General features: G+C 41.6%; 1 protein-coding gene across 3 annotated transcripts in view; it reads right to left on the reverse strand.

The window, feature by feature from the left end:
* LOC145411717 (uncharacterized) overlaps positions 1-27,482 on the reverse strand; it is a 111,641-nt gene that overhangs the window by 76,465 nt on the left and 7,694 nt on the right. The window contains exons 2-3 of one of the 3 annotated variants that reach the window (XM_080281734.1): positions 10,515-10,722; positions 4,373-4,388 (exon numbers count right to left, since the gene is read on the reverse strand). In XM_080281734.1, coding sequence (XP_080137860.1) covers positions 4,373-4,388; positions 10,515-10,680 — 182 coding nt within the window. In that variant the 5' untranslated portion in view covers positions 10,681-10,722. Of the gene's footprint in view, positions 1-4,372; positions 4,389-10,514; positions 10,723-27,482 lie in introns of those variants that run through there. The other 2 variants (XM_080281735.1, XM_080281736.1) reach the window with 2 other exon arrangements.

The following is a 27,482-nucleotide window of genomic DNA, read 5'->3' on the forward strand; positions in this document are numbered from 1 at the left end:
TATCTGCTCCTTCAACTCTCTCTTCTCTCTTCACCTCCCCCCCTCTTTATCTCTTACTCCTGTCTCTCTAATCTCTCTTACTTTCTGACCTTTCACCTTGCTTCTTGCCCTTCTCTCTCTCTCTCTCTCTTTCCCTCCCCCTGACCCCTCCCCTCCCTCCCGCTCTTTAAGTTCTTCACCCCTCTCAACCTTTTCCTGACCTTTCTCCACTGTCCTCTCTCTCACATACTCGCTCTTAACCTTCCCCCCCCCCCCTCTCTCTCTCTCCTAACCTTTCTCATCCTCTGTCACCTAGTTTCTACTTCTCTCTCACTTTCTCCCCTTGTAACCTTTCTCCTCTGTCACCAATTTGTAACTCCCCCCGCTCTCTCTCTCTCTCTCTCTCTCTCTCTCTCTCTCTCTCCCCCGCTTTCTATTCCCTAACCGTATTACTGCTCTATCCCGTGTCCTCTCTCCCTTTTCTCCAACCCTCCCTCCTTTCTTCCCCCCTTTCTTCTCCGTCTCCTTTCTCTTAATATTTCTCTTGTCTTCCCCATCCATCTTCATTTACCCTCCCTGCCAGCTCCACTCTTCCTCCTCTCTCCTCCATTTCTCCTTGTTATCCGTCATTCTTTTTCTCCTTCTTTACCATTCTATTCTTATCTTTATCTTGTTTCAGTCTTCCTTTTACCCTTTTCTATATTCTGTCTCACCTTTTTGCTCTTCCCCTTATGCTCTTCTACTCTCTTTTTCATCTCCCTTCCCTTCCTCTTTCTTCTACTCTCTTTTTCACCTCCCTTCCCTTCCTCTTTCTTCTACTCTCTTTTCACCTCCCTTCTCTTCCTCTTACTCTCTCCTACTCTCTTTTTCACCTCCCTTCTCTTCCTCTTCCTTTGTTCCACTCTCTTTTCACCTCCCTTCTCTTCCTCTTCCTTTGTTCCACTCTCTTTTCACCTCCCTTCTCTTCCTCTTACTCTCTCCTACTCTCTTTTCACTTCGTTTCTCTTCCTCTTGTCTTTTCAACTCTTCCTCTCTTGTTTCTCATTTTCATCCTCTTTGGTTTAATTTCCTTTCTTCATCAACTTTCCTTTCTTTTTCCTTTTTCTTTTTTTTTTAATTATTCTTTTCAGCTCTTTTCACAACCCTCACTCTTCTTCCTCCCCTTCATACATTCCCTCTCTTTTACCTCTCCTCTTTCCTTCCCTCCCTCCTTCTGCTCTTTTCATCCTTCCTTCTGCCATTTCCCCATCCTTACTTTCACTCCTACTCTCTTCCCTTTCCTCTTTACTTCCTTTCCTTACTCTTTTCCCTCCCTCCCTTTCATCCCTTTCCCTCGTACTCTTTTCATTCTTCTCACCCTCCTCCTCTCTTCTCTACTTTCCCACACTCTATCAGTCTCCCTCTCTCTCCATTATATTATTTTCCTTCCTCCCTCTCTCTCACCCTCTTACCATTTCCTTTTCCTCCCTCCATTACCCCTCTTCTCCCCCCTTCATTCATTCATTCATCTTCCCTCTTCTGCCATTCATGCACTCATTCATTCTGTTCCATCTTCTCTGCTCTCACAATTTCTCCCCTTCCATTACCCCTCTTCCTATCTCCCCTTTTCCTGCCATCCTCCCCACCCTTTTCTCCCCCCATTTATTCATTTCTACCCTCTCTTTTTACTCCTTTGTACCCTTCCACCCTCCTCTCTCCCTCTTCCTTTCACCCTCCCCTCCCCTTTATATTTCTTTGTACCCTTCCACCCTCCTCTCTCCCCTCCCTTTTTATTCATTTCTACCCTCCCTTCCACCACCCCTCTCTCGCTCCCCCCCACCCTCCATTTCACCCCAAATACCATTATTCATTTCTAACCTCCCTTTCATCTCTCTCTCTCTCTCTCTCTCTCTCTCTCTCTCTCTCTCTCTCTCACACACACACACACACACACACACACCTTTTCATACCCGCTTCCCATCTTTCATTTTTACCCTTCCTTCCACCCCCTCCTGCTCCTCTTCTCTCCCTCTCTCATTTCACCCTTCCAAACATTCCCCATTACCCCTAACCTTTCTCCTCACCCTCCCTCCACCTCACTCCACCTCCCTTTCCTCTCCCCCTCTCCTCCCTCCATCCTCCCATGACCTTTGTATCCCTTTCTCCCTATTCTCCCCCCCTCCTCCCCCTACTCTCATTTTCTCCTAATCCTCCCCCCATTCTCCCATCATCTTTGTATCCATCCTTCCTTCTTCGCTTCCTCTTTCTCTCTCCCCTTCTCTCCTCCTCCCCTACTCTCTCTTCACCTACCTCTACCTCCTCTCTCTCGTCCTCCCCCCATTCTCTCCATCTCCCCTCCATTCTCCCACGACCTTTGTGTCCGTCTTCCCCTCCCTCCCTACCCCTTCACTTCCCATTTCCTGTCTCTTCACCCTTATCACCCCTCCCCTCTCCTCTCTCCCCTCCCCTCCTTCCCCTCCATCTCCCCCACCCGACTCTTGTCCTCCCTTCCTGCCACTCCTGCTTCCCTCTCACCCTCCCTCTCTTCCTTTCTTTTGCTTTTCTCCCCCTTACCATTTTTCCCCCTCCCTTCCTCTCTTCTTTCTTGTTTTCCTTTGCCCTCCCTTTTCTATTCTTCATTTTGTAATCTCTTCGTTTTCTTTTCTCTACCTTATCCATTTTTCTTACCCCTTCTTTACCTTCACTTCGTCTCTCTCTCTCTCTCTCTCTCTCTCTCCCTTCTTTCCTGTTCTATTTTTCTCTCTCTTATCTTCTCTTTCTATTTCCCTTCGCTTCCATATATTCCCGTTCCTTTGTTTTCCCTTTTTTAATATCTCCTTCCCCCTCACTCTTCCATCTTCTCCTCGTCTCTTTCTTCCCCCTCCCTCTCATCCCTTCCCCCTTCCACCTAATCTCCTCTCTCCCCCCTTTCCTAATCCCACCACCATTTCTCCCTTAAGCCTAACACCCTAATCCCCTCCCATCCTCTTCCCTTCATCCCTTTCCACCCTTTCATCTCACCCTTCCCTTAATCTCCTACATGACAGCTCCCTTCGCACCCCTTCCTCCCTCCCCCTTCCCTTTCCTCTTTTTCATCCTCCCTCTTCTTCCTTTCATCCACTTTTCCTTTCCCCTTCCCTCCTTTCTTCCCCTTCCCCTACTCAACCTCTCCCTTTTCCCTCTCTAAACTCAGCCCCTTCCCCCTTTTCTTCCCCCTTCTCTTTCCTCCCTCTCTCCCTTCCCCTCCCCCTTTCTCTCCTCCCTCCCCTCCCTTCCCCATTTTCCTTTCTTCCCATACATTCCACTCTAACCCAGGAAATGTTCACCTCTTTTGGATGATGCCGTCTCTCTCTCTCTCTCTCTCTCTCTCTCTCTCTCTCTCTCTCTCTCTCTCTCTCTCTCTCTCTCTCTCTCTCGACGATATAATTAAGAAAATCACCTTGTAGTAAGAGTTAGAAATTGCCTCCATCGATCCCCCAGCAAGATTTATTTATGTCATTTTATTCACGGTATTAGAGAAACTTATTTACGGTATTTACAGTAACTTATTTATATCACAGCAACTTATTTATAGCATTACGGTTACTTATTTATGTTATCACGGCAACTTATTTATAGCATTACAGTAACTTATTTATGGTATTAGAGTAACTTATTTATAGCATTACGGTTACTTATGGTATCAGGGCAACTTATTTACGGCATTACGGTAACTTATTAGTGGTATCAGAGCAACTTATTTATGGCATTACTGCCACTTATTTATGGTATATTATACTTACTATCGCCACAATTTAAGTCACCTTTACGTCCACCTCTAATGGTCGTAAGTAAAATAGTACCATAATGTTTTAAGCATAATGACGTCTTTAACATCTATCTATCTATACTTCTATCTATCCAACTATCTATCTATCCATCTACCTATCTATCTATACATACATACATACACGGTACATATATTCCTGGTCCCTTCAAACAATTTTTTTTTACTCCTTAAAACACAGGGGTTATCTATCTTATCTATCTATCCATCCCTAACCTTCCGGACCTTCCCTGCCTCTCTGACCTGTCCCTCTGTCTTCATTTCCCTTTCCCCCTCATCCCTAACCATAGTCCCTCCTCCCCCACCCCACCCTCCCCCTGCCATTTAACCCTCCCTATAATATCTAAGGATCCCTCCCCCCTCCCTTCATCTCCCCCTCCCCCCTCCCTCCCTCCATCTCTCTCCCCTCCCTCCCTCCCACCTTGCCTTCTACCCTCTATTTATACTGTATTCCTTTCTCCCTCTCATCTCTCTCTCTCTCTCTCTCTCTGGTATTCTCTTCTGTAATTCGAGTAAGTCTACCAATTGATACCATGGTCTCTCTCTCTCTCTCTCTCTCTCTCTCTCTCTCTCTCAAACCACGCTGACCTCAACTGCTCCTCACCTGAGAACAAAAACACAAACAATATTCATCCCCATCATAAACATCATCATTATTATCCTACCCTTTTTTGCCACCAAAAAATAGGATGAGGAAGCATTAAAAAAAAAAAAAAAAAAAGGAAAGGGAAAAGTGAGAAAACAAAGGGGGGGGGGAACTAATAACAACATACCCTGTGAAATGAAAGATTTGATAATTCTCCAACTTCCATTCTTTCTCCTTGCTTGTCTCCGGATCCTACCTTACCACCGTCTAAAATAATAAGTAAAATCTGCTTGAGGTTTCTATCTATCTATTGCCAGACGCCTTAATCCCATATGGGGTTTGATTCCAGTACATAAATGATCTAAGACAGCCATAAAACTAAAATTATTCTGAACTGGGCTGAGAACTACAACAACAAATTCAAACTTCATTATGGAAGATTATTTTTTCTATAATATTACAATGACATTATCATATACACTGTGATACAAGAAGGAACTAAAATACTTTCTTAGGGGGTTTGATTCCAATGAACAAAGGATCAGAACAGTTATTAATTCAAACTTATTCTGAATGCGAGAGAAAAGCCATAACAACATACATAATCCTCACAATTTACGATTCTTTTGTATATTTAATTAAATCTGAGCACTAAATTCCACCTTAAATTCTCTATCCATTAATACAACTGACCTATCCCCGTCGTGTGTTCATTCTCTAACCTTCCTTCACTCATTAATACACTCCTACACACTCAATCACCCCTAACACACACTTCTCACTTTTCATTATCCTCAGTTCCTTTCAGTCTCTCACACTCACAAACTATCAGCCACACAGGCACATCTACAGTATAAGCTTTTTTAATTAACTCGTATTTCAACTCTTCATTCACACAAAACCACTCCCACACACTCATTAAACGCACTTCTCACTTCTGAATCTATTAACTTTCTTACAAACTGACTCTAACAGCCCTTTCCCCACACACAACCACTCTGATGAATCCATTTCCTTTAAGCATACGCCTTACCTCTCGTCAGGTTCATCCACATACTTGTATCTTGTCTCTAATAACCGTTCACTCACACGCAAACCCACACCCACACACTCATTAATCTAAACACTCCTTCCTTTCACGCCTGTTCATTCGCTGGCTTAATTGCTCTCTCACACACGATTACTCGCATGAAACCAATCCCACACATTCACTTTCTCTAAATACAAACTCTACACTTTAAATTTCATCCACTTGCTTTACATATTTTCTCTGACAGTTTCGTCTCCCCTTCCCTTCACTCACACACATCCACTTCCAAACATTCACTTACTCTAAACACTCTCTGAACTTTCAAAACTAATCACTCAACTGCTTACATACTCTCTCATATTTCCCTCTCTCCTCCTATCTTCTTTTCTTATTCCCTCTCTCACCATCCCTTCCTCTTTCCCTCATTTCCTATTCATTCACTTGCTTAAGGACTAACCAACCCATCCTCAGTCATGTATTTCAGCCCCTTCTGCTTGAAGATGTGCATTCTGCTTCTTTCTACCACTGGATTAAGTAAATTTAGCTTTGTTGGGACCTTTCATAACAGAGAGAAGCTTGTTGGAGATTGTTTCAAACCTTCACTATAATATATTTCCTCACTGTTAAATATAATCATCTGGAGGTAGCAAGAAGGTTAAGTTAGGATGCACAGACATAACCTATTGCCCACAGAAAAAGAAAAAAAAATTCTGAGTAGAGGGTCAAGGACTATGTGTATTATCAAAGACATTGGAGACCAACATACAAGTGTCAGAAAAATCCCCAGCGTCCTCTTCGATTTAAACTCTTCTGCATGAGATATGGCTTTTTCCAACTGAGTTCCCCACCACTCGACTACTTTGCACTTTAAAAATACTGTATGTACTGTGTGGTATCCCGCAGCCCCAAGTATTTGTGTAAGTTGATTTTAAATTCATTTTCACTTGTGATTAAGATAACCAACTTGACATTATGGCAAACAGAAAGAAACAAGCCGATAACTCCATGTGTTGTGATCTAAACCTCAAGCTGTATTAGTTTTGAGCCTGAATGCCAAACACGTATAGAATGTTCCTTCACATGACTGTTTATAAAAAGAAGGGGGGGGGAGATTCCAAAATAATGTTATAAATCGGAATGCAACTCTCAAATCATACACATACGACATGATAAATCCTGAACAGAAAAAACTAATCTTGGAAAGTATGCTGCAGCAAAAGCGATAACAGTACATAAAGTCACAGTAAATAAAGTTTAGTTTAGTGCTACTACAGACCTAAGGTACCATAAGTGCTTGTTACAGGAACAAGACACTTACAGTAGAGTACCATGTGAATATTCCTGATTTCCAAATTAATGTAAAAAGTATATCACCCAAACATTAGTACAAACATAAAAATGTCATATACTATTTGGCATTACTGTACCTTCCTCTCATTACAGTGCACATGACTTGGTCCACTCAATTACAAGAGATTGGTCATCAATGAAATGGCATAACACCAGTACAGTATAGTAACATAAACAAGAACAAAAAATAAACCAGTTAAAAAAAAATACATGCTGACTTACGTAATGGGAGTTTCAGTAAACAATAAAGAACCATAATATTAAAAAAAAATCTAATGAAAAACACACACACATACACACACAAAAATTACATTCACACACATTCATATTCTTGAGCACCTGAAAAGAATGTTAGTGCATGAGACAGTCAGCATATTCTACTGACTCATTAAATTTGGTGGTATAATAACATGGAAGAATGGTTAGTTCTGCATAAACTGGTTAATAGTAAGCAAGTGAATACCTGTACTTCATACCAGCACTGTGGGTTAGCTGAAACTGTTATATGAGCATGCTGTTAGTACTAAGCAAGTTCTGTTGCATGGCTGAATTACTGGACTGAAAAGTGTCAAAAGTTGGGCCTGCACAAAACATTATCAGTCTCATCTCAAAGCACCAGAGTATTCAGGATCATCATTACGATGACTGCAAAAACGATGACATTTACAAAGTTAAGGCAACATACAAAGTGAAGGCAACACCTACTGCAATGTCAAGGCCAGTATAAACCAATGGGCTCTTAATTTCTCTTCAAAATTTTAATTCTCTTATGTTTCCACACACACATCTTCATTAATGCTTAGCCAGCTTGTAACACTGAAGGTCATCTAAATCAGAACATCGACCTACTTCTCTCCAACCCACCCTTCAATATATACTCCTTTACAATAATGTACAGAAGCAATAGCAGCTACACACATCAAGTATCTTGGGAATGGCATATTACAATACTTCATAACAGTGAACAGTTGGGTGGTGAGCTTATACAGTTAGCATTAGTTCTGATGACACCAAAAACCATTAAAACTTACAGTGAATATCTGGCTAAACTGTGTACTGTATAGTATTATACTAGTGTGCTTTGACAAGCAAAAAGATTTCCTGTACATTCATGAGGAATGTACAGCTACAATAAAGATACTGCCAGTAATCTTTATACTGTAAAGTGATGGTCAGGTGATATCTGTACTGTACAGCAAAGCAGACTAAGACATAAGTATCTGTGCACATATATCAAGTAAATTCACTGCAGCCCACAAACTAACCTTCAGACCCTGATTATAACAGCTGCTATAACCTGTAAAGTTTTGTAAAGCCAACTTCATCAACCTGGTGCTGTTTTAATCTGTTGTATCTATCTATCTATTGCCAGACGCCATAATCTAACTTAATTATTTAACCACGTCCACTGACCGTCACGGGTATACTGGCAGTAAGTGGGTTCCAGGCAGCAAGGAAGGATATCTGCTGGAGATCATTTCACACACTTTTTACATATTACCAATACCAACTCAATTTTCCACACGTCTTTCACATTTTTCTTAAAACACAATCAACTTTTTAGTATCTATAAAACTGGTTTAATTTTGCTCATAAAATCAAATAATTGCTGCTATAAAGCTGAAGTAATCTGGGACCACTGAGCCTAATTTCTGCATTTCTGAGGGTGTCATGGACCTGACTGCCCTATCAAAGCAGGCAGTAGTGAACCAAGTTACATTAAAAAAAAAAAAAAAAAAAAAAAAAAAAAAAAAGGGGGGGGGCACTTGTGGCATCCCTTTCCTCATAAAGGCAAATTTTTTAGAGTACAGCAGGACTATAATGAAGCCTAGTATAGATATCACTGAACCCCTTCAATCTGACAATGTATTAGTTTATTCTTGCTACCTTTAGAAGATTTTTTTTCAGCTTTGGGGAGACTTTTGAACCAAAGGAGTTAGATAGTTTTGGGCTTGATTAACTCCTCCACTACTAGATGACTGTTTAAGCTGATTAGAATCATACGGAAACAGCAAGACTACAGTACAAGCATACAGTACATCATCCAACTGAAGGGACTGAATTCTGGATGTAACACATGTCATCTTACTTACTGCTTAAAACTGTACAATTCAACATCGTTTCACAATATGCCAGTAATTATATAGCTAATCACAAGTGCAGAAAATAGGCTACTATGCAAATACATGACTTCATACACTGCCATGCTTTTTTCTTCATATATAAAAAATGTTATACTGAACTCAAACATTAAACTACTGGTATATAACTTCTTTCACTGTGGGTTCCAATACACTTTGCAATTAAAAATGAACCCAACAGTATATCCCTAATACAGTACACACTAAAAGACGATCATATAAAAAATTTCCAACATACTACACTTTAGGCGAGATATGCCTACACATACGGGTTGGATTTGCAGAATTCTTAAGAAACACGATTATCTATACAATGTAACTGTTCCTTAATAACGATGGGGTAGCCATATTTCAGTGAAGGAAAGATACATTAACATCCATACCAATAAAATTACTGCTCAGCTAATGTACGTTAAACATATCATGAACCTGTACTGTAAAATAGCTACACCACGTATCACTCTATTACCCTACATATTAATTTGCTATTGCCAACGTATCTTAGCTTTTGCATTACCATCAATACCAGTGCCATATATGGAGTACAAGTAACCTCTGAGCTGAACAGGGCTACATTAACTCTTTCAGCCTGAGAGCATATTTATTATCTCATTCTTGGTATCCAACTGATTTATTCAGTTTTGCAAAGCTTCTTCCAACTCAAGGGGTTAGAAATGTTCTTATTTAATGCCCCAACTACCAGGGAGCTTTCCAAAATTTAATAAAATCTATTAGCAACAGAAAGAACAGAGTACAAAAAAAAAATCACCGTACTGTATAGGTCAACTTAATATGGTATAAGATTATTCTGAAACCCCATCAGGTACGGTACAGTAGGTTGTCATTTATCTTCACTCATAGACAAGTATTTTTTTTTTTTTCTCACATTTCTAAGACTACTGGTACTTTCGAAAATCATGCTAACTTTACTAATTTCCTGTTCCCAATTTACCTTTCAGAAAAGCATGTGGGCCATAATTAATACACGGGAAATGACTGAAAGTGACATGATCCAACTGATAAGCAGACGTTGGGGGGTCTAATACACCTAAATTCAAGGTCATTTCACACCCCTTCAGCCCATGGATATCTTTTCTTATCATCTCATTCTATGCCACACTATTTTCTTCAATTTAACAGATCCCCATGTAGTGTATGACTGCCCTGTATTATAACGACAGCTACAATTAACACCAGTAAAAAAAAAAAAAAAAAAAAAAAAGTTCTGGAGATAGCAAGAATAAAATAAATATGTACTGGAAGGGCCAAATACAGCCTTCACTAATGCCTAACAACTAAGGGTCTTTCCTGAGTTGAATACGATTATTTGGTGGTACTGGTAATGAAAACAAAATATAAAATGAATATACGGTACTGTATTAAGTGGTAAATGCAAGTCAATATACTGTAAGCTATACTGTATTGTACTCCACGTCTTCCTGCAGATATATATTCATTTCAGTTTGCCTTTCACTATTAACCTTCAGCCTTAGACACTGAAACTGTCATCATTAATATATAGACGATACTAGGAAAAAATACAAATAAAGCACACATGTGACTGATCATGTAATCCAAGCCCAACTTATATATAAATTACGATTAAATAAATAAATAACTTACTCGTATGGGATGACTGGCGATGGATTCCACTGCTGTTGGCAATGCTGCCTTTGTTGGTCTTGCCGTCTGTAGCGATGATGTTGTTATTCTCTGCCCTTGGGGTGCTAATGTTGTTGTTGTTGTTGTTGATGTGACTGATGCTGCACACTTCAAACTGGCTGTTCATGGCACCTCAGCCTAGCATGATTCCCCTGCGCGGCTTCGGTTCCTGTGACAACGAGGAAAGCAAATGAGATTTTGTTTACAAAGAATAAAGTGTATCAATACATATCACTGACGTATATAATAAGCAGTGTTTTTTATTAAAGTAAACAGTACTATCGATACAACCAAATTCTGCAAATTTTCTGAAGTTTGAAAAAAAATTACGGTTAAGTTCTCGCTTTTGCGTAATCCGGGAATAGACTGCTTGCCAACATGCAACCCTACCAAAACAATGCCTCCCTCCTCGTCCGGCCTCCTACCCTCCCCTCCCCTCCCCTCCGCCTCCACATCCCCTCCCTCCCTCCATCTCTCTCTCTCTCTCTCTCTGGGTTCCTTGACTGAGATTAAATGTAAAATTATCCATACTGTTATAAGATCTAAAATTATTAATGTCTGATACGAGGAAATACAAATGTACTTTCGCACGATTTTTACACCTCGCTTCCTACTGTTTATAATATTCTCTTCTTAGCATCTACTGTATTATTCTCCTCTCAGAACTATGTCTGCCCTTCACTTCTCAGTAAAGCCTGCATCTCTCCCTCCCCCTCTCCCCTCCCTCCTCTCTCCCGCGCGTGGTGTGGCATATTAACACCTGTTCAATGAGTGCAACCCATGCATCGGCCCTCCTCGAGCTTTTTTCCTCATACAACATGCTGTCTAGTTTGTGGTACTGTCGCTTTATTATTATTATTATTATTATTATTAAAGTACTAGTTGCAATGTGGTAGTGGTAGTTGTAGCAGCAGTAGCATTAGTAGTAGTAGTTGTAGTAGTAGTAACAGCAGTGGTAGTAGTAGTCAATTACCTTCCAAGCAGCATCCCAAAGAGGATGGAAACACTATAAAAAAAAAAAAAAAAAAAAAAAGAGAAAACTGACGGCAGTACAAATGAAACAGCTAGCATTTCATTTTCTAACAAGAGATACTACTGGCATACTGAGTACTGTTTTTAATATTTCTTGTGCAGAAGAAAAAAATAAAGATGATGATGGAGATAATAATGATGGTGATGAAGAGTTAAGACCCTATTTTAATCAAGTCGGTCGTCTCATAACCCCTTTAACAAAGCCCTTACGTCAGGTCAGGTAAACAAACAACACAGGACACCGGGAGGCTGCTGTGTTTACTGTACTCCACCCTTAAAGAAAACATAACTTTTTTTTTTGTTTTTTGTTTTACTGTAGTGCACCCTCGAAGAAAACTTGATTACTTCTCTTTTTCATTTACTATTATTATTATTATTATTATTATTATTATTATCTGCTCCCCCAGACAATTTATTCAGCTTGAAGGAAACGACTGAATTTAGAAAAAGTTTGTGTTTACTGCTGTCCTAAATTAAACACGATTAAGATGATGATGATGAACATGATCATGATCATGAATGGCAGTAGTAGTAGTAGTTTTTTTGCTACGGTATCTCCAGATGATTCAGCCTAGGAGACTTTCTGAACTGGGGTAGTTATATCCTTCCTTTAAGCCTTTCTTTCTTACTTCCTGCTCCCAGACGATTTACGCAACTCAAAAAAAAATCTATTTTAAATTCCCCCAGTTCAAAATGTCTCCAGGCTTAATAAAAATCGTATAGAGGTAACATGAATAAAAATAAAAGCAAGTGCTAATAGAAAAAAAAAATTGAGGCGAAAAGTCTCCCACAATAAAAATCGTCTAGAGGTCACATGAATAAAGATAGAAGCAAATAATGATAGAAAAAAGATAATAACAGAAAAGAGGCAAAATCACGGTCTCCCGCCATCGAAGAAAACGGAAATGGCCTAGAGCAAGGAACCTTCACCTTGACAATGAGGGAATAAACAGAAAACAGCAGCATCGCCCTAACCGGATTTAGTCACCCCCTCCAACTAACGGTACCACAAAAAACGGTAACCTGTTGTATGGTACATTAATTTAACCTTGACAATGTACAGGCGACATCTTCACCTACAGACAGATAGACAGACAAATATAGACAGCCAGATAAATAGATATATATGGTAGGAATACAGTATAAGAATTAAATATATACAAAGTGCTATAAAAATGAAAAAAGAAGGACTAAAGGTGTTTCTAGGCATACAGGTATTTCCACAGGTGTTTGTTTGTCAGAGTGATTACCTGGTGCCTGTTGATGTTGTTACTGTTACTGTTTTTGCTGTTGTCAAGAAGTATCTCTCATCAGTTCACTAAAATCAATCAATCAATCAATCAATGACGAAGAGGTATTAAGAAATCTAAGCAAAATATAGTATAACCCAAAATATATCACTCAGTAAGATGTGTTGTTTCCTATGCCTTTAAGCGCAGGCACACACACACACACACACACACACACACACACACACACACACACACACACACACACACACACAGAATTACAAAGTCCCAAAGAATGCAACACTACCTTTTGCAGACCTTGACCTTTGGATAGGCTAAATCACGAAAGAGAAGTTGCTTAGCACCCTCTCTCTAGCGAATTATTTTCCATATTTCATCTCTCTCTCTCTCTCTCTCTCTCTCTCAACAAAATCATCATATAAAAACTAAAATCCAACATACAAAACAAATCGCTAAGCATCACTTGTTACGGACCAAACTCACTCTGAACGCGACCCTGACCTACGCACACGCTAAATAATTGACGCGCGCTCTGGCCAAATCGGCGAGGGAAAGCTGTTAGGAAGATTCTTGCCAACGGATTAACAATATAAATTTACGATGCTTTCTTTTTTTAAGGATTTTTTTGAGGGGCATATGTGTGTTTTGAAATTTGTGAAAAATGGTGGTGATACTATTATTATTATTATTATTATTATTATTACCATTATTGTTGTTGTTGTTGGCATTATTATTATCACTACTATTATTATCACTTATTGCTGCTGGTATTATTATTATTATTATTATTACTACTACAACCAATGTTATTCAGAGAGAGAGAGAGAGAGAAAGAGAGAGAGAGAGAGAGAGAGAGAGAGAGAGAGAGAGCACCCAACAAAAGAACAGATACAAACAAGATTACAAATAAACCCAAACTTCCAGTTATAAAACGCACTGCAACACCAAACAGTACAAAAAAAAAGTAACCATGTACAATAAAAGTGCTAAAATTGTACAAAACTGGAACACTGTACTAGCTCGTTTTAGCACTGGGATAGATAGGTAAGTTTCCAGTGTTACAAAAGCGTACTGTAATATAAAGTACAAAAAATAAGGAAATATGTACACAATGGGGATGTAACACGGTACTGTAATAGTGATGTAACATAAAGAGTACAACACATTAAGTAACTATGTACTATAATGGTGATGTAACAAAAAGTACAACAAAATCAAGTAAATCTGTACACAATAGGGATGTAATGTGTACTGTAACGGTGGTAAGGGTGTACATTATTGAAGCACAGTAACACACGTCTTCGCCTCAGGATGGATGGGGGTATTGTGGTGCTGTGCGGTAGCCTGTCATTCACACTGGCGCTACGCACACACATACACGCACGCACGCACGCAATCACAACTACACGCACGCACACGCTATTTGTGAAAGTGTTTATACGTATGCACAAGGCCAATAATACCTTATTGACCTTGCGTACGCACACACGCAATCACCCATGCACACGCTTTTATATATAAGCTAACATTATAATTCGTTCACACACATGCACATAAACGCAACACACGCACACATGCTCATTCACTCACACATCGCACATACGGCAATCACACACACACATGCCAACAATTACGCGCACATGGTAACAGTTGATCAGTTCCTAGAGAGCCATCCACACACACACACACACACACACACACACACACACACACACACACTACCGTTTGTTCAAGGACCATCATTCATTAATCAAATACACACATACATGCATACATACCCGCACATGTGTACACTCACTCATACATACACACAAACGCCACCAGACACACACACTCTTTTACTTTCATGCACATACATACATCCAGTACATACATACGTACATACATAAAATACGCACACGCTAACATTTGCTGACACGCATTCACACATACTCATGAACTCAATTATTTACGCGTACTCAATTATTTACAAACACACACACACACACACACACACACACACACACACACACACACACACACAAACGCCATACCTGTTGTAACATTCTGTGTATGAGAGAGAGAGAGAGAGAGAGAGAGAGAGAGAGAGAGAGAGAGAGAGAGAGAGAGAGAGAGAGAGAGAGAGAGAGAGAGAGAGAGAGAGAGAGAGAAATTAAGTACACATGCAAATGGGGTGGCAGGTGTTCCATTTGTCCACATAAAAAGTCTGTGTGTGTGTGTGTGTGTGTGTGTGTGTGTGTGTGTGTGTGTGTGTGTGTGTGTGTGTGTGTGTGCGTGTGTGTGTGTGTAAGATAAAGTAGATGGGTGAGAAAATTAATAATAATTATAATAATAATAATAATAAAAATACTAATAATAATAACTAGAAAGCACTCAGCGAGCGCATACCTCCGCCAATGCTATTAAAAAGGATCCTGACGCGGATCCGTGGACATAGGATCCTGATGCGGATCCGCCCTAAAATGTAATGAGTTTTTTCTTTGTCCATGGCCCACCTTTCCACAATATTTCATTGAAATTTATTGAGAACTTTTTGAAGATATTCTGCGAAATACTCTGGATCCCGATCCGGATACGCCCCAAAATTAGATAATTTCTTCCTTGGACCATGGCTTACTCTTCCACACAATTTCATCAAAGTCCGTTCATAACTTTTTGAGTAAAGTTGCTAACAAACAGACAGACAGACCAACGCCGTCAAAAACATAACCTCCTTGGCGGGGGTAATCATAATAATAAATAAGGAGGAGGAGGAGGAGGAGGAGAAGGAGAAGGAGGAAGTAGTGATGGTTGCGTGTGTGTGCGCGCTTGTGTACATTAATGAACGCATATACTGTATATGCATTATGCATGTAAGAATGTGCGCGACATGTGAGGAATTTTGTGTGTATGTGAGTGCTTTTGTGTGTGTGCACGCGATGTATGTACAGTATGTAAGTATGTATATGTATCCTTGTGAGTGTATGTGTGCTACTGCATTTGTGTGTGTGTGTGTGTGTGTGTGTGTGTGTGTGTGTGTGTGTGTGAAAGTGCAGGTGTGAATGTGCAAGTGTGCCTGTCAGTTTATGTGTGTAATTCACCGGGTCGGTCAGGATCACTTGATGGTCGTGATCGTCAGCTTTTACCCTCCCGGAAGGGAGCTGAGAGCTCATATAGTCCGATCTAAGGGCAAGGCTGTGACCTTCACACACGCACACACCCGTCCCCTTGCTCAAGGGGGACAGTAACCACCCACTTCGTCAGTGAAACTTTTCGCAGCCTGAGCGAGGCGCGAACTCCCGTCCACCAGTTGGCAAGCGAGAACGTTACCACTGCACCAGCGAGCGGTGTGTGTGTGTGTGTGTGTGTGTGTGGGTGTGTGTGTGTGTGTGTGTGTGTGTGTGTGTGTGTGTGTGTGTGTGTGTGTGTGTGTGTGTGTGTGTGTGTGTGTGTGTGTGTGTGTGTGCCTCATATGTGAAAGTGCAGGTATGAATGTGCAGGTGTGCCTGTCAGTTTATGTGTGTGTGTGTGTGTGTGTGTGTGTGTGTGTGTGTGTGTGTGTGTGTGTGTGTGTGTGTGTGGTGTTCTTATCAGTGTTTGTATAACTGAAGGTACGAGACATAGTAAACAGTGTAATTTATAACCAATCATCATCATCATCATTACTGTTTTCCTCTTCATATACATCACTAACATCAATAGTATCATCAACATCACCACCACCACCACCACCACCAATCACCATCATCACCATCACCATCAAAACCAACATCATCGTCATCACCATCAATTTAAAACATGACTACATTTTTCATTGAGAATTTAGCATTTGCCTCCTGTTAGATAATTTTTTTCATTATTTCCCTATCATCAAATATCAGAATTATACATGAAACCAAATAATAATAATAATAATAATAATAATAATAATAATAATCAAGAGGAGGAGGAGGAGGAGGAGGAGGAGGAGACGAAAAAAGAAGAAATCTGGCCAATTATAGGAAGAAACCAATAACTTCCACTCGATTATACATGGCGTGAAAAATTATACATCAATGAATAATTACAGAAACGGGGAGACGTATTTACTCTTCATTAATTAAAATTATTGATGTTTTATATAATTACTGACCAACATGAATAACTGAAGAGAAATTGGATACGGAGATCATAAAAAAAGGTGATTAAAGTAAGCTAGTAATTATACCTTGATATTTATTAAAGAATTATATAAAAATTTCAATTACTGAGAAAGTAAATAGAGAGAAAATTATTATATAAAAAGGTCAATTATACGAAAATAAATTATAATCAAACCTTAATAATTAGTCAATACAATTATATAAGAATGATAATCGCAGGAAATATATGATAAAACTAATTACAGACAAAACGGTTCAATAAAAACGAAAACTATCGAGAAAAAACTAATCAAACAATCACAGACAAAGGCTTACATAAAACTGGAAATTAGAGGAACTGATAGAGTAATAAGAAAATGATAATACCAAAAATACAAATATAAAGAAAATAAACAAAACAAATCAGACAACACGATTATAAAAAAATGACATCGAAAAAACAAAAAATACTCTATATACTGTACCATGATAATATAGACAAAAAAATAATTATATAGAAACCTGGATAACCAGACAAAACATTCGATTAAATATAACAAAATTATAACCAAATAATTATACACAGAACACGATATAAATAAAACGATAATTGCAGAGGAAAGAAAGAAAATTATTGCTTAGATAATTACAGCATAAAGAGTAATAAAAATAGAAATAAAGCCGATAATTACACAGAAAAGCTGAAATATCTTATGGCTAGAAAATACCTGATAAATTATAAAGAAAATTAGATAATAATTAATGATGAATGGGATAATTACAGGACACTACCCAATTATTATAAACTTCAATAATAAAAAGGTTGAATAATTTATAGGGTGATGGACAGGGACGCCTTCACGTGGTGGCACTGATATAACCGGGCGGATCCACTGCCCGGTTATACAAACGTTCCTCAACTTCTTCCCTATCCCACGAAAGGAAGATGGTGGACTGTAGGAAGGGGTTCAATGCCATCCTGCAGTCTACCGGGTTCACGAGAGAGAGAGAGAGAGAGAGAGAGAGAGAGAGAGAGAGAGAGAGAGAGAAAAGAGAGAGAGAGAGAGAAACAAGCCAACGACAGAAAACGAGAAGAAAAAGAAAAGGGGATAACGAAAGGAAAAATAAACCAGGAAAAAATATGAGAGAAAAGTGAGACAGGAAAAACTCTGATACAAGGGAGGAAGGAAAAGGATGCAAAAAAAATGGAGGAGGAAAACTGAGAGGCCAAACGAAAAAGGGAGACGAAAGAAAATGGGAAGCGAAAGAGAGGTGGGGGGGCTTAAAAATTTCGAACTGAAAATTGTGAACATGGAAAGGGATGAAAAAATATGTTAAAATAGAAGGGATGTATAAAAGTAAATGGAGGGAGAGAGGAGGGAGAGATAGGAGGGAGACGAGGGGGAGAGGAAGGAGGAATGGAGGAAGGAAGGGGGAGTGAAAGAGAAACAGACAGGGGGAGAAGTGGAAGGGAAGAGAATGTGGAAGAGAGACAGCCTATGAGAAATAAAGGGAGGGGGGGGGGTAGATGGATATATAGGAGCTAGATAAAGGGAAGGAGACCGAGAGAGACAGAAAGAGAATAGTGGAAGGGAGGGAAAGCAAACAGATGGATGCAAAAAAGTATAAGGGGACAGAGAGAAGGTAAGATAACAGAAACGAGAGAGGAAAGAGAGGAGAAAAAGATTGTCATACAGACAGACAGACAGTATATATACATACATAACTACATACACACACACATACATACATAATTATACATATAAAATGTGTGTGTGTGTGTGTGTGTGTGTGTGTGTGAGAGAGAGAGAGAGAGAGAGAGAGAGAGACCTCGAATGGAACAAAATACTAGCAAATAAGAAACAAGATACTCAAGAAAGAGAAACCAAACTAAAAGAATGGGAGGAGAGGAGAGGAGAGGAGTGGAGGCGAAGAGTGATAAATGAGGTGGAAATGACAGATGAAGAGAAGGGAGGGGATAAAAGGGGATGCACCAACGGGGAAGAGAAAAAATGCGATGATGAATGGGGGGGGGAGGGAGAGGGGAGAGGAGAGGGGGGAAAGATGAGTGAGGAGGACAGAGGAACAAGAAAGGTGAAATGAGAGAAGAAATGAAGCACTGGCTGAGAGAGAGAGAGAGAGAGAGAGAGAGAGAGAGTTCTAGGAAGGGCCAGGAATCATGGAAGATGATCCAGGAGGAAGTATGGCTGACAGGCCGGGAAGGAAAGAAGGAAGGAAGGAAGGAAGGAATGCAAGGAAGGAGAGATGAATATATAAATGATGAATGAATGGAAGGAGGGATGGAAGGAAGGAGAGATGAATATATAAATAATGAATGAAAGGAGGGAGGGAAGGGAGGATGGATGGAATGAAGGATGGATGGATGGATGGATGGATCCATGGAAAATATTCAAGGAGGGAACGGAGAAAGATAGGAAGGTGAGTGAGGGAGTGAATGTGAGAAAGTGAGAGACTGAGCTAGGCCTACACCTTAAGCCTATACCAAAGCAGCTGTTTCCTAGAGCACATTTACACTGTTTGTACACACACACACACACACACACACACACACACACACACACACACTGTCATCATTTACTTACCCATGCATTCACTCACACTCACATGCACTACCTGATCCTGACGGAGTCCGGCGAGGTATTGTTTTTAGTTGCGTTTCTTTGTTTTTTTCTTTGCTTGTTAGCAACATTACGGAAAAACAGCAGTATGAAATTACATGACACTTTCAGGATACGTGGGCACTGGTCTCAAAAGTATGAGATTTAATTTTGGAGGCAATCAAGTGACCCTGAAAGGACAGAATCAAGGTCACGGATTCTCGGAGGGGTACAACTTGAAACCGGTTGAAGATACAGATATTTACCATTACCAGCATACAAGAACTCCCATATAGGCTTTTACTTCGTACCAAGATCTTTGACCTTGAGTGACCATATAAGGTCAAACTCAAGGTCACGGATATTCAGGGGGCTATAATTCGAAAACGGCTGCAGACAGATATTTACTATTATCAACTGACAGGAAGTCCCAGATGGGCTTTTAACTGGTACCATGACTTCTGACCTTGTGACCCTGAAAGGTCAAACTCAAGGTCACGGTTCTTAAGGGGGATACATCTCGAAACTGGGTGAGGATTGATATATAATATTAACGACATACAGGAAATCCCATATGAGTTTTTAATTGCTACCATGACCTTTGACCTTAAGTGACCCTGAAAGATCAAACTTAAGGTCACAGATACTCAGGGGGGCTATAACTCGAAACTGGCTGAAGATATATTTACTAGCATCAAGATACAGGAAGTCTCTTATAGGCTTTCATTTGCCACCATGACCTTTGAACTTGAGTGACACTGAAAGGTCAAACGCAAGAGCACAGATTTTCAGAGGGCTATATCTTGAAAACGGTTGAAAATAAAATAACTACTTTCGAGCGAGGTTGTTGCGCCTGACACCACTTGTTCACTAATGTATTCACTCATACGCCTTACTCATTCATTCATTCATTTATTTAATAGCTCCATTCATCTATTATTCACTTTTATTCATGGTCAATAATTCACATACAGCCTAATATCAACGCACTGACAAAGTTTCTCTCTCTCTCTCTCTCTCTCTCTCTCTCTCTCTCTCACACACACACACACACACACACACACACACACACACACATTGAAGCTATTTCACAACTTCCGCTGACACTCCCAAATTCTCACTCTCACTCACCCACTCACACACTCTCACTCACATCCATATTATTCCTGACCTACCTCAAACAACTCCCTCTCTCTCTCTCTCTCTCTCTCTCTCTCACACACACACACACACACACACACACACACACACACACACACACACACACGTACACAAGCAGTCACACGCACACGTAAACATAAACATAAACAAACGCACGTGACACGAACACCCACAGCGAAGGTCACGTGATAGGCAGTGCTCTTACACCTCCCCCCCTTCTCACTCTCTCCCTCTCCCCCCCCCTCACACACACACACACACACACACACACACACACACACACACACACATTTCCTCTCACATCCCTCCCTCTCACTCTAACATCCGCCCTCTCTCCCCTCCATCTTCCTCCCTCCATATCACACCGTCTTTCCTCTCTCTCCCCTCTTCCTTCCTCTCTCTCTCTCTCTCTCTCTCTCTCTTTCATATTTCTCCCAGACACTCTTCCTTCCTTCTCTTCCTCCCTCTTTCCCTCCCTTTCACATTTCTTCCTCCCTCTTTCTTCTCTCCCTCCTATTCTTCTTCTTCCTCCTCCTCCTAATACTCCACACATTCTTCTCCTCTTCTTTTCCCTTACTTCCCCTCACATTCCTCTCTTCCTTCCCTCCTCTCCCTAATACACATTCTTCCCCTTACTTCCTCCTCCTCTCTCACATTCCTGCTCTCTCTCTCTCTCTCTCACCTCCCCCCCTCCTTTTATTACACTATATATCTCTCAATAACCCATAACTACCCTACTCTCTCTCTCTCTCTCTTTCTCTCTCCCCATCGATTCCTCCTTTCCTCCCTTCTCATCAACCCATCCCTTCATCCTCTATCGATCTCTCCCTTCATCGTCCATTAATCTCTCCCTTCATTTTTATCCATTCATCATTCTCTCCCTCCCTCCATCATTCTCTCCCTCCCTTCCTCCATCATTCTCTCCCTCCCTTCCTCCATCAATCTTTCCCTCCCTCCACTCTCCGTCAGTCCCTTCCTCCCTCTATCTTGTATCTATCCCTCCCTCCTTTCTCCATTCCTCTCTCCCTTCCTCCATCATTCTCTCCCTCCCTCCGTCATGCATCAATCTCCTTCCCTCCACTCCATCAATCCTTCCTTCACTCTCCATCAGTTCCCTTCTCTCCATCAAAATCTCCCTCCCTTCCTCCTTCAATCCCTCCCTCCCTCTCTCCATTACACATCAATTTCTCTCTCCCCCTCTCTCCCCCTCCACCACCCCTCTCTCACCCCCCTCCCCCATCACTCTCTTTCCCTCCTCCCCTTCCCTCTACCATTTCGTCTTTAAGTACAACCAACATATAGGATTAAAATATCTCAATTATTCACGATTATTCAAAAATTATTGTATGATGGAAGGTGATAATTATAGTGCAATGGCGTCTTCAGATTATACACTATTTATAATTTTTCAACAGCAAAATTATCACAGTGAATTATTACAGGCTACGTATCAATAATTATACATCATACTCGATTATACAACTTCTAAAAAATATATATAAGGGATGTAGGTGATACTTTTACCCTTCAGGACGATGGTGTCTTTATATACTCAAAAATTTATCTCACGAATTATCATTATTATTTATTTCTGGGCACGAATCAATTATTAAACATCTATTATTTAAAGCAGAAGGAATTGTTGAGGGGTGATGAGCTTTTTTTATTTTTACTGATGCCAGACGATTTTCTTCAGCTCACACACACACACACACACACACACACACACACACACACACACACACACACACAGAGCAGGCAAATATATTCAACTACAAACAAAAAATACACAAAGATGTCAACAGTTTACGCACACTTCCGTACACACAAAACACATGTACACACACACCCAACAAAAACGCTCACGGACGTACACATAATACATTCACACATAAAAACGTACATCTCGCTGTTACGCTAACCCATAAGCGTAAACAAGGCGAGAGAATGAGGCAGGGTAAGGCAGGGGGGGAGGGGTAGGCAGGATGGGGGTGGGGGTGAGTCAGGTAAGGCAGGGGGGAGGGGGAGGCAGGGGGAGGGGGAGGGGGAGGCAGGGTAAGGCAGAGGGAGGGGGAGAAGGGTGGGGTGGGGGTGAGGCAGGGGGAAGGGGAGACAGGGGCGGGGGTGAGGGGGGGTGAGAAGGGCGGGAAGCAGGATAGGTAAGGGTGGGGGAGAGATGTTGTGCGGGGATGAGGGAGGGTGGGGGAGATGAGATACGATTTGATAAGGAGAGACAGGGAGAAGGTGACAGGGTGGTGTGGACAGGTGGGTGAGGCAGGGGGGGTGGGGCAGGGTAAGTGAAAGGAAAGACAGGTGTTTGGAGGTGAGGCAGGGGAGGAGGGAGATGAGGAAGGGATGGAGAGGGGAGGGGGGGTTTGTGTGTGTGTGTGTGTGTGTGTGTGTGTGTGTGTGTGTGTGTGTGTGTGTGTGTGTGTGTGTGTGTGTGTGTGTCAATAAAGAGGTACTACACCTTACACACTCCACACCATTATCTCTCTCTCTCTCTCTCTCACACACACACACACACTCTCTCACACACACACACACACACACACACACAACTCACATACCAATATAATTAGATTTAACACACGAACGCGCACATTCTCTCTCTCTCCCTCTCTCTCTCTCTCTCTCTCTCTCTCTCACACACACACACACACACACACACACACACACCCTTAACAACGCTTAGGGGACAAAAACGGGAATGATGGGTGACGTACGTAGTAGTGCGCGGACGGACACACACACATACACACACACACACACACACACACAGTACTGACAAGAGCTCATATATAAACACGCTCAAAGTAGTTTTACCGTACACACACACACACACACACACACACACACACACACACACATACTCCCCCTCTTAACAATACACTTATGGGACAAAAAGTGCATGAAGGGTGACGCACGTAGTAGTGTGCGCGCACACACGCACGAACCCCCCCCCCACACAGAACACAGTACAGACAAGAGCTTATATATAAACACGCTCAAAGCAGCTTTATCCTACGCAAGCGCACGCACGCACACACACACACACACACACACACACCTACCACGGCACAGACAAGAGCTTACGAGCTATATATACACACACACTCAAAGGAACTCTATCTTTTACACACACACACACACACACACACACACACACACACACTCTCTCTCTCTCTCTCAACACTTCAATTCGGTCTGGGTTGAGGTATGTGGGGGTACACAGGCCATAAATTAACCCCCTCCTCCTCCCTCTTCCCTTCCCCTCCCTCCCCCTTCCCTTCCCCTCCCTCCCTCTCCCGCCACCGACACCCCCCCACGTCAAAGCCAGCGTTTCCCCTTCAGTACGATGCTGTCTTTAGTACCCCAGCTGAGGAGGTTATGTTTTTGCCTTTATTTATTTATTTATTTTTCGTGTTTGTCTGTTACCAATATTATGGAATAATTAATGGATGGAATTGCACTAAAATTTGAGTAATGATCAAGGACTATACGAGGAACAAGTGATTAAATTTTGAGTGAATTATGTCAAAGGTCAAGGTCAAAAGGGGGACAGTGTTGCCCTGTAGGAGGTATGCACTCTCTGAATCTCATGTTTTTATTCTTTCCACCACCTGATGATTCTATGTAACCTTTCTTAATGTACAGGTGACATAATTGTTTTTCCTACCTTTGTTTTCTGTATTTAGTCGTATTCTTTCTATTGACAGGCTATTTCTATTCATGTTAATAATAATAATAATAATAATAATAATGATAATAATAATGATAATAATAATAATAAAAATAATAATAATAATAATAATAATAATAATAAAGGACGACAATGTATTAAAAACGCTCTTTTCGATACCATTCACTTCCCCCTCCTCCCACCTCCCCATCAATGCATACATTTCCCTTCCCTTTCCTCCCCCAACCCCCTAAATCTTCTCTCCCTTCACCCCCCTCCCCCTCCCCCCTGCCGTCTCTCATCTGGCGTCAATGCGTATGACCTTCATCATTGCGTAACCTTTCCCTCCCCTCTATCAGTGCGTATCTTTCTCCCTCCCCCTCCCTTCCCCCTGTCAGTTCTTACCTTCCCTTTCTTTTCCTTTACCCCTCCCTCCCCCTACCCCCCGGTCAGTGCGTATAACTCAGTAAAATGCATACCTCTTCCTCTCCCTCTACCTCTCTTCTCCTCTCCCTTTCATTCCCCCCCCCTCCCTCTCCCTCTCCACTCTCTTCCTATCAGTGCATGTCCCCCTCCTCTTCAATGCGTACCCCTCCCCTTCCTCCCCCTATCATTCCGCGTCAATGCGTATATTCTCCCCTCCCCCCCTCTCTTTGCGTATATACTTCATGAATGCGTACTCTCACCAACCCTATAATTCTTCCTCCTCCCTCCCCCCTCCCTCTCCCCTCTTGGCGTACCGTACCCTTTGCCCTTCCCTCCCTCTCCCCTCTTTAGCGTACCCTTTCCCTCCCTCATCAAAGCACACAAAACTCTCTCTCTCTCTCTCTCTCTCTCTAGCGTAACCTTCCCTCTCTTTCTCCCTCTCCCCCTTTGCGTATCCATCCTACCCCCTCCCCTCCCCCTTCAATAATGCATACCCTTCTCCATTTCCCCTTCCCTCTCCTCTCTGCGTACCCCTCCCCTCCCTCCCTTACCACAATACTCCCCTTCATAATCCTCCCCTTCCTCACCCCTAAGAGTAAACCCAACCCCTTCTCCCCCTCCCCTCCCCTCCCCTCCCTCCCCCAATCTCATCACTGCATACTCCTCTCCCCTCGCCTCTACCCATGCATACAATCCCCTCCCCTCTTTCATTCTATCTCCCCTCTTCCTAGTTTATCACCGTTCCCTTTCTCTCCCCTCCCCTTTCCCCTCCCTCATCAATACAAACAATTCTTTTCCTCCCCTCTCTCTCTCTCTCTCCCACCCACGTCAATACGTAAATTCATCACTGCGTCTCCCCTCTCTCTCCCCTCCCTTCCTCCCCCTCCATCAAACCGTACATAACTGTGTGTGTGTGTGTGTGTGTGTGTGTGTGTGTGTGTGTGTGTGTGTGTGTGTGTGTGTGTGTGTGTCAATTACTCTCTCCTCCCCTCCATTAACGTACTTCCTCCCCTCACCCACATCAATAAGTACTCCTCCCCTCTTCTCCCCACATCAATGCGTATACCCATTCTCTTATCATCAATTGCGTAAACCCAGCAGTATACGCAACCCTCCTTTCTCTTACCTCTTCCAGTAAACTCATCAATGCGTCTCTCTCTCTCTCTCATACATCAATGCGTATACTCCCTTTCATCATGCTTCCGTAAACTAAATATTGCATACTAAACTTCCCTTCATCTCTCTTCCATCCCTGCGTAAACCTGCCTTTTCTCTCTCCCCCTCTTTAATCTCCCCCGCCAATGCGTATACCCCCCCTTCAATCAAACCCCCCACCCTTCCCCCCACTTCTCTCTTTCCCCTTCCCCGTCAACACATTGATTTTTCCCCCATCTCCCCCTCCAAGTTCCCCTCCCCCCCTCAATCCATACCGTCTTCTCCACTATCCCCATCAATTCCTACTCCCTCCTTCCTCCTCCTCATACTCCCACTCTTTCTCTTTTCTTCCAGTCAGTACATATGCTTTTCCATATTTCCCCCTCCCTTCTTCCCCCTCCTTTTCCCCATCCCCGTCAACCATTTTCCCCTCCCCTCTCGCTCCCCTTTTCTCCTCCCCTCACCCCGTCAATGCGTATCCTTCTCTCCCCTCACCCCATCAATACGTGTGTCTCTCTTCCCCTCACTCCCCTCCCATCTACGCCTCCCCTTTCCACCCTTCCTCCCCCCAGTCAATGCGTATCCTCCCCTCTCCCCCGTCAATGCGTATCCTCCCCTCTCCCCCGCCAATGCGTATCCTCCCCTCTCCCCCGTCAACGCGTACCCATGTCAAGGTCAGGGCGGATTAGGGAAGCGGGGTTTGGAGGTCGAGTGAGTCTGGCGTAATGTATTGATGCGGCTATTGTTAGGACGGGGCCTAGTTCTATTATTATTATTATTATTATTATTATTATTATTATTATTATTAGCATTATTTTTGTGGGTTTTTATTATTCTTATCATTATTATTATTATCATCATCATCATTAATCATTATTATTATTATAAGTAGTAGTAGTAGCGTTATTATTATCAGATTGTTTTTGTGGACTTATTATTATTATTATTTGTTTTTATGCTTTATGTTTCTCGTTGCTCCATTCATTGTATTATTGGAACGTTTTACCAACAATTCTATTTCTGCCAATATCATTACACAACTAAAATAAAGTTAATAGTAGTAGTAGTAGCAGTAGTAGTAGTAGTAGTAGTAGTAGTAGTAGTAGTAATAGTCGTCATAATAATAATAATAATAATAATAATAATAATAATAACAATAATAATAATAATAATAATAACAACAACACATACTCATTCCCCCTACACACACACACACACACACGTCATGCGGATAGAGGTGTGTAGGTGTGTGTATATATATTCTCAGCTGACATCATTTGTTTACATTCAGGGTCAGTGACATCATACGCGGAGGGAAGGGGTTACGTCAGGGCCCGAGTGACGTCACAGGTGTGTTGTGACGCTACAGTTGCTCACTGTGACGCTCTGTTGATACGGTATTGTAATTAGTGTAACGTTATTTATTTACTGTGACGTCTGCTTTTATACTGTGACGTCAGGTGTTTACTGTGACGTCATGACATTGTGACGCCATATTTTTACTG

The sequence above is a fragment of the Coenobita brevimanus genome, chromosome 90, assembly GCF_032717465.1.
Source record: "Coenobita brevimanus isolate Jiangsu-jjx chromosome 90, ASM3271746v2, whole genome shotgun sequence".
Taxonomy (NCBI): Eukaryota; Metazoa; Arthropoda; class Malacostraca; order Decapoda; family Coenobitidae; genus Coenobita; species Coenobita brevimanus.